The sequence below is a fragment of the Silurus aristotelis genome (assembly GCF_946808225.1).
Source record: "Silurus aristotelis genome assembly, chromosome: 1".
Taxonomy (NCBI): domain Eukaryota; kingdom Metazoa; phylum Chordata; class Actinopteri; order Siluriformes; family Siluridae; genus Silurus; species Silurus aristotelis.
In genome coordinates, this window is record NC_139574.1 from 9,423,785 (window position 1) to 9,437,834 (window position 14,050).

Here is a 14,050-nt window from a genome sequence, read left to right on the forward strand (position 1 = left end):
CACACACTTTTGTGCGGTTTTATAGACTGGAGAGTCATCCTTGGCACATGCGGTGCTGGGAGCCAGACAGCCAGAACCCATGTGATTGGGTATAGAGGGATCACGTGCAATCTGGGAGTGGTCTGTATCTCATATAGTTAAACACCGAGCAAAGTTAGAAAAAGAACGATGGGTTACTTAACGTAATCCCGGGTTCTTTGATAATGATATTGTAAGGGGTCGACCTGAGGAATAAAGGTGGCTCAGGTCCACCTGTCTGTCAAGACAGACATGGTGTCATAGGAGCTTCTGCAGTTGGTCACGCCCAAAGCGATTCCCATAGTGAAACACCTCACTCTGTTATCAAAGAACCCGGGATTATGTTAAGTAACCCATCATTTTTATGTCATATTGATTTCTGTATTCCATTAATAAAGAGGACATCTAGGCTTAAAAGATCCCACTGCACTTAGTAAAGAATATATTTGCTTTGATGTTGCATTATATTTTACGTAAAATGCCAAGACATACAAAACCAGACTGTCTTGCACAACCTGTTAGAAAAGCAGTACATGTCTATTGTTTTTTTTAATCAATGCAATCCTGATTGCTTTGTTTCAGATAGCAAAACTCTCTGTGTCTGTATTTATAATTTGTCTATCAACCATTTAACCTTTTAAACATCAAGCATGTAGCATGTTTGCTTTCCCAGGAGTTCTGTATGTGTATTTAGGGCATTTCCGCTGTCTATGTGTTTATAGAAGTATGTATTATTGAGTATTTATTTTTTTTAAGATTGCTGGCTACATGGCCATGGTTTGTTCCTCACTTTTGACTGTCTCTCCTTCAGGAGATGACTTGGATAAGCAACAGACAAGTTTTGAGGAAAGAGTCTGCAAAGTCTACATGAGAACAAGAAGCCTTTGAAATGTCACAGGTGAGCTCAAAAGCTCAAGTTTTTAAGATATACAGAGAAAAAGAAAAAGGAAGCGAGGGATTGGTGTAGACTCTGTGAAAGGAAAGAGTGAGATTGTTAGCAAAGTAGTGGTGTGAAAGAATGTATAGAATAGGAGCAGTTGAATAGATATAATGGTCTTATTATTATCATTTATTTTAATAAGTCTTTTTGTTGACCAAACTCATAAAAAATTTCTTGCCAGATTTGCAAAAGTTTTAGTAACGCTGATATTTTTTTGTACTCGTGTATGTTGATAAAAGTTTCAAGCAACTGTAAATTACCAAGCACAGCAGATTTACAGGTTTAGTGTTGCTCAAAACATATATATTTATACATTAGTAAATCTTCCATTATTGCAGCTTAGCCATTGCAGTGCATCCTGCAATAGCTGCTATACACACACTGCTTCTCTTTCTTTACGAGGTGCCGATTCTTCAATTCTCCAAATTGCATAGCTAGTCTGCATCTTTATTTATGTATTTGCTTTGAATAATGTTCTTTCACTGCGTTATAAATAGGTGATGACAGCACATATACAATTATAATAACTCATCCCAGGTTCTATGATTCGAAGTCTGTAAATTTTAATTTGCATTTTACTTAAATGTAAATTTTCACAATCTCTGGAGCACTTGTTGAAAACAAACTAGCTCAAATTTTTTAAATACAACATTTGTTGCATTTGTAAATGCTCCTGTGGATGATTTATGAATAAATTCATTCGTAACCAGCTTGATAAATGAGTCCCAACGAGACAGTAAAGTCCTTCAACATCGGCCTTGATCGGAAAATTTAAATTCCTTGTCTGCCTCTGTGTCTATCAAAGCTATTTTTCTTTCCTCCTGTTGGCTAGTTACTGCCTTTGAACAATTAACCTCTGGTCACCTTCTATAAAATCAGCTAATTAACTGAGTAATTTATGATTACAAACGGAAAGGAAGCATGGAGAAGAGTGACAGTATGCTGTAAAAGTAGCGAGAGAAAATAATGGCACATATAAAGCAATGGTGCAAAAAAAACACTGAGAACCTTTTGCATGATGTGTTTGTCCATTTACTAATTCTTTCACTAGGTCCCATCATTATCTCCTCTCACTCTATCTTTTATCTATCAGTCTTTCACACTATTGCTCTCTGCGGTGCTCTCCTTTTCTATCTCTCTTTTGCTCTCTTCACAGTTCATCAGCAGCCTTGAATAATTCACCATGCAGCAGACACGGAATGCACCTCTGCTGAAAGATTCATAGTCCTCACTGCCGGCTCCCAGGCCGCCATGAAATATTGAGGGCTATTTGTACTTCATCCAGGGAAGCAAAACGCAATTAAAGGCAAAAGAAATAAATAAGAGTAATGAGCTCGTTCTGTGCTAGCGAAGGATGACAGGTCAGGTTGGGCTGTGCCGCTAAATATAGCCACTGTGCACTGCCATCCCAATTAAGTAATGTAGTCAAACATGTAATTTACCTTGCCACAACCTGCAATTTCCCCCTCAGCCTGAAATTGGGTCTAAACAGCCTCATCCTGTTGGCTGACTGGGCCATCAGCAGGGTTTGATCCCTGGACCGTAGGTCCATTTCTTCTGGGCCTCTTTTTATCCACAGGCTGTAATAGCCTTGGAGAGAGGCTGCAGCTCCGGGCCAAATACATGTGTAAGGAAAATTGAGAAATAATAGAAGAGAACACTTGAATAGAGTGAGAGAGAAAAAAAAAAACGAGTTGAAATCCTGAATGTGTCTGACAGAAGCTAGGAGACAGAGAAAGGGAAGAGTGAGTGTTGCTGGGTATCAGACTGCATTCTTTTATTTGTATTATTTTAAATGGTTTTGGTGAGTGAGAAGCAAAAAAAGTACAGTCCAGTAAAAAAAAAAGAAATTGTCAATAAACTTTATCAAAATGACCGAACCATCATGAATCAAAAAAAATCTGAGCTGAGCGCAGGGACTTTTGTAGTATTATTTATACAAAATGCATTTTAACAGCGTTTTCCTCAAGTATAAAACAGCAAGGACTCTACTATCTTTCTTAGTGCAAGTATCTTTCCCTCATAATATGCTAGTTTGTTACTAATTTGGTTGGGAGTATACCAGTCCCATTTCACACCAGTTGCCATTTCCTTGGTCAGAAATGAAAGAATCTGCTCTATTAGCGATAGAGTGACACAACCTGAAGTTCTACGTTTAAAATCAGGAAGCAGAATTTTGCAAATGTTTCTTTTTTTATTTTGTCGCAATTCTTCCAATCTGGTTTTAGTGGATGCAGAATATTGATGATAACTCAATCATGATCATTGGTGGACAATGTACAGAAACCAAGTACTTGAGATAAAGTAGAGATACAGTAGGTAAAATATTATTCCAGTAAAAGTAAAAGTGCTCTGTTAAATTTTCACTGGAGTGAAAGGTCAAAAGTATATGTCTTTAAACATACTTTAGTATCCAAAGTACTATATTTTTTTATGGCTATAATGTTCCTGGTATAATTTATTTTGCTTAATCAACTCAGTTTATGTGAAAAGACTCTGTTACTCTTAGCACACCAATCTATTAATAGAATGTTTCCTTTCAGCAACTAGAGCTGCATCTCAATGCTTTGGGAAGACTGCTCAGGCCATTGGCCGGTCCATGGCTGCCCTAGTCTCTACAGAAAGGCATCTATGACTTACCCTGTCTGATATGTCCGACAAGGATAGTGGCGTACTGCTGGATGCCCCCTTACTTCCTCTGGCCTTTTCGGCGAGTCCGTGAAAGTGAGAAACAGGAGGTGGCATTCCAGCGGTATCTCCCACGCTGTTCTCACGGCGCTGCTTGGCAGGCGCAGCCCCAACCCTGACCAAGTACCTCACGCCCAGAAGCGGAGCATCGCGTCACGTACTCCCCAAGTTAGGGATCATGTGTGGCACTCTGGTTCGAGCCCCAAGAGGGCATTGACCAAAAATTCCTGACATAGGACGATCTGGGGATTTGGCCATGAAGGAGCACGGTGTACCACATTACTTGGTGCCTGCCCTGTCCAGGCGCCCCCAGGGACCTGAATGTGTTTCAGGGCATGGCCAGCTACAGCAATTTCTCCTGTACCTATTTTCATGGGCCGGCCTTTAAGGTGTGGTGGATAAATACAACAAAATAAAACAATACAACCGGCAAAAAAACATGCCAAACATGCCAAAAAACATGCCCTGTCCAGTCATAGACAGATGGAGAGAATCCGTTAATTTTAAAACATTTTTCAGAATCAGATAATGAATAAAATGGAAATAATGTAAGTTATGTATTTTTCCTGTGCGGTCCAGTACCAATTGACCCACGGACCGGTGCCACTAAATAGTTGGCCTTTTAAGTTATACGTGTCCACCATTTTGGCGTATCATGCCCCTGTGGCGGGGCAATCACTGGGCAGAGACCTTTTAGTAACATGTTTTCTTTGTGGCACATGGAGGCTGAGGCCTCCTCCCATGACCTTTTAGGCTCCAGGCATTCTATCCTCCTCAATTTCAGGCCCCAGACCAGGAGAAGCTGAACCGGTTATGTCAGGAGAAAGATCAGCTGCTCGTCTGCTACGGCCCTCCGAGGGGAGGCTTCCCTGCTAACAAGCAGACCCTGAGCAGATAGATAATTGATGCCATCTCATCTTCTCACAAGTCTTTCAGTCGCCCTGCTCCATTCAGTTTCAGAGGGCACTTGACCCGGAGTGTGGCAGGCTCAAAGGCTAGGTCCTCTGGAGTGTCCCTCCAAGACATTTGCAACGCTGCGGTCTGGTCCACCTCACTGACTTTTGTCAGGTTCTACAACCTTGACCTCAGTACCACTCCTGAACCCCATCCTTTCCACCTAGCTGTGCTTTTTTACACTGGTCAGTATTGGATACTCATTTCCAAAGCGCTGCGATGCAGCTCGAGTTCCTGAAAGAGAATGTCTCTGGGTTATGTATGTAACCCTAGTTTCCTGAAGGGAACTAGACAGTGTGTCTGTATTCCTCCTCTATTGCACTGTTTTTTAGCTTCCTGGTTGTGACGTCACCCGCTTCCATTTACAAGATTATACATGTGATTCAGAGTGTGGACAATGCGGACGCGTTCCCAAAGCGTTGCAATGCAGCGTCTCATTCCCTCAGGTAACTATGGTTACATACTTAACCTAGAGACAGTATTAATGACTCAAACACTGATTGATATTTTTTTAAATCATGAGCCCAAAACCTTTTTTTCAACTACCTCTACAAAATTGTGCAAAAAATAAGCCACAGGTGTTGTTGAGTCATGGGGTTGTTTCTATTATTTATTCCTCTTATAAATGCTTGCTGTTTAACTGATGCTGAACTGTATGTCCCTGATAAGTAGATACCACCAAGCAGCAATCATGATTGGTGGCTTGCTGTGTGCTTGACCAGTTACATTTTTATCCACTCAAAAATAAAATAAAATTACTAATTTTGCCAAATGTAGTTAAGTAAAAAGTAACATATTTTAATTTGAGCTACTTAAGCACAGTTATGAATTATATTTATTTTGTTACTGTCTATAATTGTTCATGATAAATAGGATACTTAACTGAATACAAATAATTTAATCAAGGACAAATAAGAATAACTCTGTTGAGGCTACTGTATTCATAATAATATGGTATTCTTTAAATGGCCTTATCTTGTTAATGCATTTGAACCAGTGAATCGGAATCTGTAAGATTTATTTACATGGTGAAAGAAGACACTAGTTGTACATACAAAATCTCTAAGCAAACGTGTTTACTTGTACACAGTAGTTTTATCACAATGTCAGTGTAGTGCAATGCACACACTTTCTAAAAGTTCTTGAAAGGAATGAGAGTTGCTTTAATTGGATTTGGCAGAAGCACACATTTGTGCTGATCAGTAATGTTTTATTACTTTACCTGATATGGATTAGAAAAAAGTATTTTTAATGCATAACTATGCGAACAATAAATCGTTTCTACTTTATTTCTTGTTAAAAATACAGCCGTTGTGTGTATATTTGCGTGGGTGTGTATGAGATGCAGCATTAGAATGCTGTTTCCTACAGCATCTTTGAGACTTCTCACCTTTCTTCAGCTCCGGGGACTTACAGGTCTTTGCTGAGCCATAACTTTTCCCATTCATCCTGCTGAAAGACTCAGATTCACTCTGCTTATTCACAGCTCTCAGGTACAGTATCTGTCAGCTGCAGTATATTTATCTAGCACTGCAGTATGAGGCACTGTATGGGGTTTTCAGAGCCCCACCTGCTTTAAACAGGTACATTATGTAGATTTATTGTTGGTCAGTGAATTGATTTTCGCCATCACTTTGGCTGACTCAGCTTCAGATCCGACGTGAGACCAGGTCTAAATAAATCAATGGCTGTTTTGTTTGGCATACACTTTATTATCACTGTGATAATCCAATTAAAAACCAGGGGGATATATATTGCTTCTACAAACAGGCATTTTGCTGGATCTAGTTGTCAGATTTGCTTATTATTTGTCTCTATAAAACACTGCAAGATCCAGTCAGACATCAGTCTGCTCTCAGCAGGCTTAGAAAACATGAGGGAAATATCAGAACTCTTTTCCTTTGAAATAAAAAAAGACATTCTCACAGCTACACAAAAAAGCAATTGGAGGTTTTTGGGAATTGGGGGATAGTGTGCATTGAGTATTTCCAACTTTTGATAAATATTAAATAAGCTGGAGAAAGATTAGAGCTGTAAAAAAGAAAGCAACAGGAAGGCAAAGGAGCAGGCGACCATGTTTCAAATAAAAAGTACTCCAAGCCCAGTGCATGGCCTAATGAACCCACTGACTGCCGCATTACAATCAACCAAGGAGACGTGTCGAGGACAAAGTGGTAAATCAAGCCACTGGTATTTACAGGACGAGCTGCGACAACAAAATATCCCTGACTTCACTTTTAATGTCAGGTCTCAACCTGTGATTGCACATTAGCTTGACTGATTGCCACAACCTGACAATTGTAATTATCCCAATATCTTCAGCGAGGCACGAAAATCCTTGCAGGCAGGAAGCAGGCTCCATCTCAATTAGTCTTCTCCCTTTGATTGTCCCCCTATTCATTTATCCCTTCACTTTGGAAAAAAATACCTTCAGTGGCTGTGTGAAGGACAGGAGATGTGGGCGGTGCATGCTGCAGGACCCAGGGCTGTGTTGAGCCCTCGATACAGTGACACCTGTCTCCTGAGTTATTGTTGTCATTTGAAGCTAAGATCTCAGCATGTATTTAAAATGCATATCAGAATAGAGGTATCTTCCAGGATTGGGCATTTTGCTTTATTTACAGCAACCAGACAAGTGTTTTAAGCCCATAATCATGACATGCCTTTTAGGATTGGCAAGCACAGTAAGCAGAAAACCTTTTTTATTCAGACTACATTTGGTCATTTGTCATTTGGTTATTATTTATTACAACCAACAGTGGCACTTCAGTGTGTCCTACATGTATGCAAATGGCAGTAACTAATAAACTGATGGCATAAAAGTGATTAAGGAGTGTAAAAAAAAAATCCTGATACTCCGGTTTACTTCCTGGTCCAAAAAGATATTATATTACACGGTTTTAAATAATTGTTATTGCATATTCATTGCATAAAAAACTTCGCTATTGTTATTATTGCTGTTAAATAGTTATAACAGTGTATATTTTGGCGACTGGTTTACTGGGAGCAGCTCTAATTGTAAAGTCTAAAGCTCCTTTAGACATTTAGGATGTAACAGTCTGTCACTGAAAGAGCTGCTCAGAGATTAATCTGTTCCATACAAGGGGTGAAAGTCGTTCTCCAGCAATGGTGATAGTTTAGTTACCATCCTCCTTTCTCCCACCTCCTGTACAGTGTCCAGGGGAGTCACCAGGACTAAACTGGCCTTCCTGATCAGCTTGTCCAGTCTCTTCCTATCTGCAATAGAGATGCTGCTGCACTAGCAGACCACACCATAAAAGATGGCTGAGGCCACCACAGCAAAAAAAATGCCTTGTACTGCCATTTATAGCAAATATATGTATAAATGGGTGTGTGTGATTGAACCCTATAATGGGTTGACACCCCACCATGGCTGTTCACTGCCTTTTGCCCTGACTTCCTTGCAACCCTGTGCAGAATAAACTGTACAAAAAAAGGAAAAAGATGAATGTTCTGTTTTCAACTAGTTTAGATCTAGGGCTCGTGTTTAGATCTCAATTTGTAAGTGCTTTGTAAGTGGAGAATGTATAAGAAAAATCTTGATGTGTTTCAATGCCTTCTTTTCTCAAGTGGCTCATTGACTGTATATACAGTATCCAACCATTGATCTGGCTGTGAATTGTTATGAACATATTTGTAACAAATCCCACTGGTTCCGTGCTGGAAGAAAGAGAGACAGGCAATAGTTTACCAAGCAAAGCTTTCTTTCTTCACTTAAATTTTTACCCTGGCACGTTCAGGCTCACCCACACACTCACGGTTTAGGATGCCTTTCCATCTTGACGTATGCCGGCTGCCACTCGCGGATCAGGCTGCGGATCGGCATGCTTTCTCTCTTTAGCGTCCACCACGTGTTTTTACGCAGACCTGGCACGCCTTTTCCTGGTGTATTTCCGAGTGCACTCATATTAATACAAATAGGTCAGAGTGCATAATATTTTCTTCTTGATATTTGATATTTTTTTCTGGATTTATTGCTGAGTTAAGTGCTCTGAGAGGTGGGTTTCAGGCTGTTGTGTATTTAGAGGGATGATGAGTCAGGTTAAGTTGGCTAGTGGATGCATGGGACGAAGTGGTGCCTTTGGGTAGGTGGGGGCTGGAATGTATTTTAGCTTTGTTTGCAAGCATCTGTGTTAAAATCTAATGGGAAGCCAGCAACCGGGCAAATTCTGAAAAAAGAAACCTGAATACATGTTAAGTGGCCGAATTCTGAAACATTTGCAGGTGGCTGATGGGACACAGGGGACACAGTAGTCGAGGTCGCAATGTACTGAACCAGCACCCTAGTGGCTTTTGTAAAGAAAAATGCTAAGATTGTACTAAACTTGCTGTATGATGTACAGGTATGAACCTGGGTTGTGTGCATTGATAGATAGTGTGATTTCTGAGAGCTCCTCAAAAAGAGGTCATATGATCATGAATCTCAATGGATTTACAGCAGCTCACTGTTTCTGAGATTTAGTTTCAGGTGATTAGTTGTTCACAAGACATGTTAAGAATGAAACGCAGAGGATAAATTGTCAATAACTAATGTTTTGTATTATTTCAGGCTTGGACAGAATATATTTTGCTTACTTTTGAGACTTTCAAGTGTTAAAAAGTCTTTAAAAAAGTCACATCATAAGTAAACCACAATAAAAGAGAGGGGCGAGATGAAAAGATCAGCAAGTTCTTCGCTGCCCTTAATTATTTTCACTTGTTACAGACTAAAATAAAAAAAAAAAAAACCAGACTATAGTCTACAGCCAAGAAACAGGACAAAAAGACTTTCTTGTTCTAAAAAGTAAGGCAAGGCACAGGAGATAAGTAGAAGTAGAAAATGAAGACAGTAATACATTGTTGCTGATTAAAGTGGAAGGGAGGAAAAAGAGACATGGTAGAACTGGGTAAGATTCTGAAAGCTGACAAAAGAGGGAGACTGTAAAAAAAATTATACTTAAAAGGTAAAAATAAAAAAGATGCCCATAGTTTCCTATAGGGCAGATTACGAATAATAATAATAACAAATAATGGAAATGGTACAAATAAGAATATAAGATTCAAATAAGGACACCTTGAAGTTGATTATTTAATTTTCTTTTTTTACCAGCATGTTTGAAATGCCACAGCATTCAATTATAATCATATTTATTAAAGGACTTTGTGCAGGTTATTTTTTAATCCTTTAATTGATATGTTTAACATTTTGGAAGGTCCATGAAACAAATTAGCTAATGTGATTACCAAAAGCAGTAAAAACATCCAGTCCCTCACCAGACTATTTTTTCTTTTGCCTCAAGTTAACATATAAAACCTACTATGTCAGGTTACCTAGAAACCGCAAAGCCCTTTGTCCTAAAGACTTTCCTGTGGGGAAAAGAAAAACAAAACATTTTACCTCTGAACATTGCAAATCAGTGACATTAAAGACTTCTCCCAAAGATGTTACAAAAAAAATTCACCTTTATACTGCCACCAAAAAACATCATATTTAGATGTATATATGTAACATGTTTCATTTGTTTATGTGGCCCATACAGGTCTTGTTGAAAGATTTATGATCAAACTCTTGATGTCACCCAAATGAGGATGCGTTCCCCTTTTGAGTCTGGTTCCTCTCAAGGTTTCTTCCTCATAACATCTAAGGGAGTTTTTCCTTGCCATAGTCACCACGGCTGCTCATCAGGGATAAATACACAGCATTCACCTTAACTGTTAATTTCTGTAAAGCTGCTTTGAGACAATGTCTGTTGTGAAAAGCGCTATAGAAATAAACTTGACTTGACTTGACTTGACAGGTCCCTATTTAGGGACTGAGCACTGACCAATATCTGATCAATTAGACTTGATAATTTTACAGATGTGTGCACAAAACATGTCTATTAAATTGACAGAAATGGTTCCCTTATATAAGTACCCTTTAATTATATTATTTCATGCACACAATCACTTTTCCCAAGGTAGCTTTCAGGCTTAAATCACATTGCAGGTGCTAAATTATTCCATTCACATAGACTTTGCCCTGTCTTTATACTTATAACTACTAAATCTTTTTCAACTTCATATAAAGGGGTCTATAATTTGAAAAACAAATACTTTTGGCTCATTTAAAAGTCTCATCTGTAAAAATTATCTGTAAATGTTGGTTTTGATGTAAAGTTCAGTTTAAACCTTACATAACATGGGATACTTATATGCAGTACTGATGTGAAAGCTATACAGATTTACTTTTGCCTTTTTATCCAAACACCAAGTGGTATAAACCATCTTGGAAAAGACTGAAGAAAAGTTTAAAGGCACACTCAAACCCACCGCTGTAGTCAATTCATCCTGCTGCTTTAGTGTGTGTGTGTGTGTGTGTGTGTGTGTGTGTGTGTGTGTGTGTGTATGTGTGAGAGAGAGAGAGAGAGAGAGAGAGAGAGAGAGAGAGAGAGAGAGAGAGAGAGAGAGAGAGAGAGAAAGAGAGCATCTGAAAAATGTGTCAAAATGAGCTACAACCTCATCCCAACCCACTGCACACATACAGACACTAACAAACAATACATATAGAAAGGTGTAGTTTCAGGTGTAGAAAATAACCACAGTTCCCGACGCTGTTGTGGACTGCCACAGATTTATTTTCAGTAACAAATCAACTGCAATCACACTGCTCTCAGCTGATTGCTCAGTAAAACCTTGCTACCAGAAAACTGCACAGGAAGAAAACAGTGAGAAAAAGAGAAAGAGAAATAGAGAGAGAGAGAGAGAGAGAGAGAGAGAGAGAGAGAGAGAGAGAGAGAGAGAGAGAGAGAGAAGGAAGGACACAAAGCTGATCTCTGAAAAAGCTGGTAACGCAAGGTCAAAGAGTTACTGAACACCCAGAGGGGGGAAAAAACGGCAGTACAAAGCATGTTTTCTGTCCCACAACCATCAAGGCCTTGCAATAGCAACACACACACACACACACACACACACACACACACACACACACACACACACACACACACATATATATATATATATATATATATATATAGTATATATACACACATACACAAAAAAAAGTCCGTCAAGGAATTACTGAAGTACAGACATGTTGCAATTCCTAGAAAAACACCTTTTTTTTAGTAGGATAGGATCAATATGTTCACATTTTTTGTGATTTATTTGCAGAGATCATCTGCCGTAACCTGGTGTTAGACCATTTCATGTTGCACATTTTGTTCAAAAATAGCATGTACTTCATCAGGAATTGAAATAAAATCATAAATAACTCTGAGTGAATGCTATCACATCTTAAGACAGCTGCATGATATACCACTTCAGAGCTCTTTGAACTCGTTTTTTTCCGCAACCATCATTACTGTGTATGTCACTTTGCCTTTGCCGAAGCAGTTTGCCCAATTACCAGAGCGTATATTCATGTTTCTTTCCCCAATCAGCCAGACTGCTGGCAGGCCTTAAGAGGCAACAAGTACACCATCATCATGAAGTTAAAAAAATAGCTTTTTTTTTTTTTTCTTTTCGTTTCTTTTCATTTCATTTCTTTTCTCTTGATGATTATTTAAAATAAAGCTTCATTGCTTCTCTTTGTTTTTGTCACAAAACAAGCAGTCTTTTTTTTTGTTGGTTTTTTGGCACAGTCATTGGTTGTTTGTAGGCTAAATGTAGCCCACGTAAACCAAGCATGCTCTCAAAAACTACCAATTGTTAAAAAGAAATTTCCTCCAGCAATTATTTCCAGAGTTTTTTTTTTGCATGTTTGAAGATTGCTGATAGAATACAGTCCTTTAATAGCCTGTACAGCCTACTGTGCATTTGAACATTCACACTTTGCCTCTATTTACATTCATTTTCCCCACACTGTGGATTATACATGTTAATTAAGGGCACTGGTTGTGTATTAGTTCATCAAGGGGAGTGAATGTTTACAAATTCTAATTTGTACCCATTAAAGGTCTTGTAGTGATCTTCTTTTTCACTATACACCTGCTATTAAAGTCCTAATTGGCTTTTTGCTTAAGATGCTGCTTTAATGAGAGGGCCATGGCATAGTCAGATGTTTGATTAGAGCCAAACTCTGACATCATGCACTAAAAACCTATAAAGTAATGGTTGGTAAATCTGTTTATGATTTATTTATGAAGAGCCAATTTGGGGATGGGGATTTATTAAAGACTAGCAAAACTGACTCAGCTGCGCAGACAATTATTGTCTTTGGCCAGGTCTTTTAATTAGCTGAATCCGAATAAAAGCAGGTACTCTCAATTGCCATTCGGGAACAAGAATATCGGAATGCTGCCAAAGAGTGGCTGCGGTCCATATTCATTGAGGTTGTTATGTAAGGAATTAAAGATGACTGGGATGCTAGTCTAGAAAAATAATCGATGATTGGGTGGTGTCTGGCAGCCCAGTGAAAACAGCTTGTCATTAGGTGCTTTATTTTTCTTTTACCACCAAAGAACTTTTTTTTTTTTTCATACGTATATGCATTACAGTACATTTCTTTCATTGTATATCATATATTACCTATGGAGTAGAGAGGATTATGGGAACAACTGTGGCAGTAATGGGGCTTGATCTTTCGACCTTCTGTAACCCAAAGCCCTAACCACTGAGCCAACACAACCCACACTTTGAACTGTTCCACAAAAGTTGTCATTCATTGTTGCACTTACTGTTATCAGTCATTTTCTTTTTTTTACCCTCTCACTAATCTGACAAAAAACAAAGCTTCTAAGAACCTGAAAAAGGAAATTAAGCCCTTTTTTTTTAATACTTTCCTGTGATGTATTAATGACTGACATTGCAAAGCATATAAATGTCTCCTTTGCATATGTATGATGTTTCTTATTAATAGACTATTTATAAATTTGCAAGACATTTTTTTAACATTCATTCATGAATAATCTTATGTGGAGCACTGCTACATATTCATTTCTATTGTTACTTTAGAAACAGTATTAGATTGAAAACATAAAAATAAACCAGTAGGATAGAACTGCTGTCATAGCTGTGTTGGTGTATAAAATTGATTACCACATTCTGATCAATCATCTGGCAATGTTGTAGTAAAAACCTATATACTGTATGTGTTTATATTTTTAGACATGATATCCTTGAAAGATTACACCGCATGATACTGGGTGTATGTTAGCTACAGAGTAAGGAGCAGCTGGCATGCGCTGTTGTGTGTTGCCGGAGTTATAGCCTGTGTATGATTTCTAGGCTTTTCAAGGGCAAAGAGGTGATGCTGCTCCCATGTTGGAACTGAATAATGGACTGGAACAAGGCCAGGGAGACTTGTCAGTGCACCTGCGGCCACAAAAGTCAGAAGCAAGGAGAGATATTAAGGTCAAAGAGCTGCTCAGCGATGTGCTCTGGACCTTACCAAAGCAATCTTCCATGTGGGGCAGGTCATGGCTCTTAGTTCCACTTCAGCTTAGTGGCAACCTTGGCTGCTTTTCACCT

General features: G+C 38.8%; 1 protein-coding gene across 7 annotated transcripts in view; it reads left to right on the top strand.

Moving 5' to 3' along the window:
- The window catches only part of LOC310729936 (RNA-binding Raly-like protein), a 204,882-nt gene that overhangs the window by 76,677 nt on the left and 114,155 nt on the right, over positions 1 to 14,050 (top strand). For 3 of the 7 annotated variants that reach the window (XM_083548608.1, XM_083548612.1, XM_083548609.1), the window contains exon 2: positions 830 to 916. The exons of the other annotated variants lie outside the window; for them this stretch is intronic. In XM_083548608.1, coding sequence (XP_083404734.1) covers positions 908 to 916 — 9 coding nt within the window. In that variant the 5' untranslated portion in view covers positions 830 to 907. The remainder of the gene's footprint in view (positions 1 to 829; positions 917 to 14,050) is intronic. 7 annotated transcript variants of the gene reach the window in all.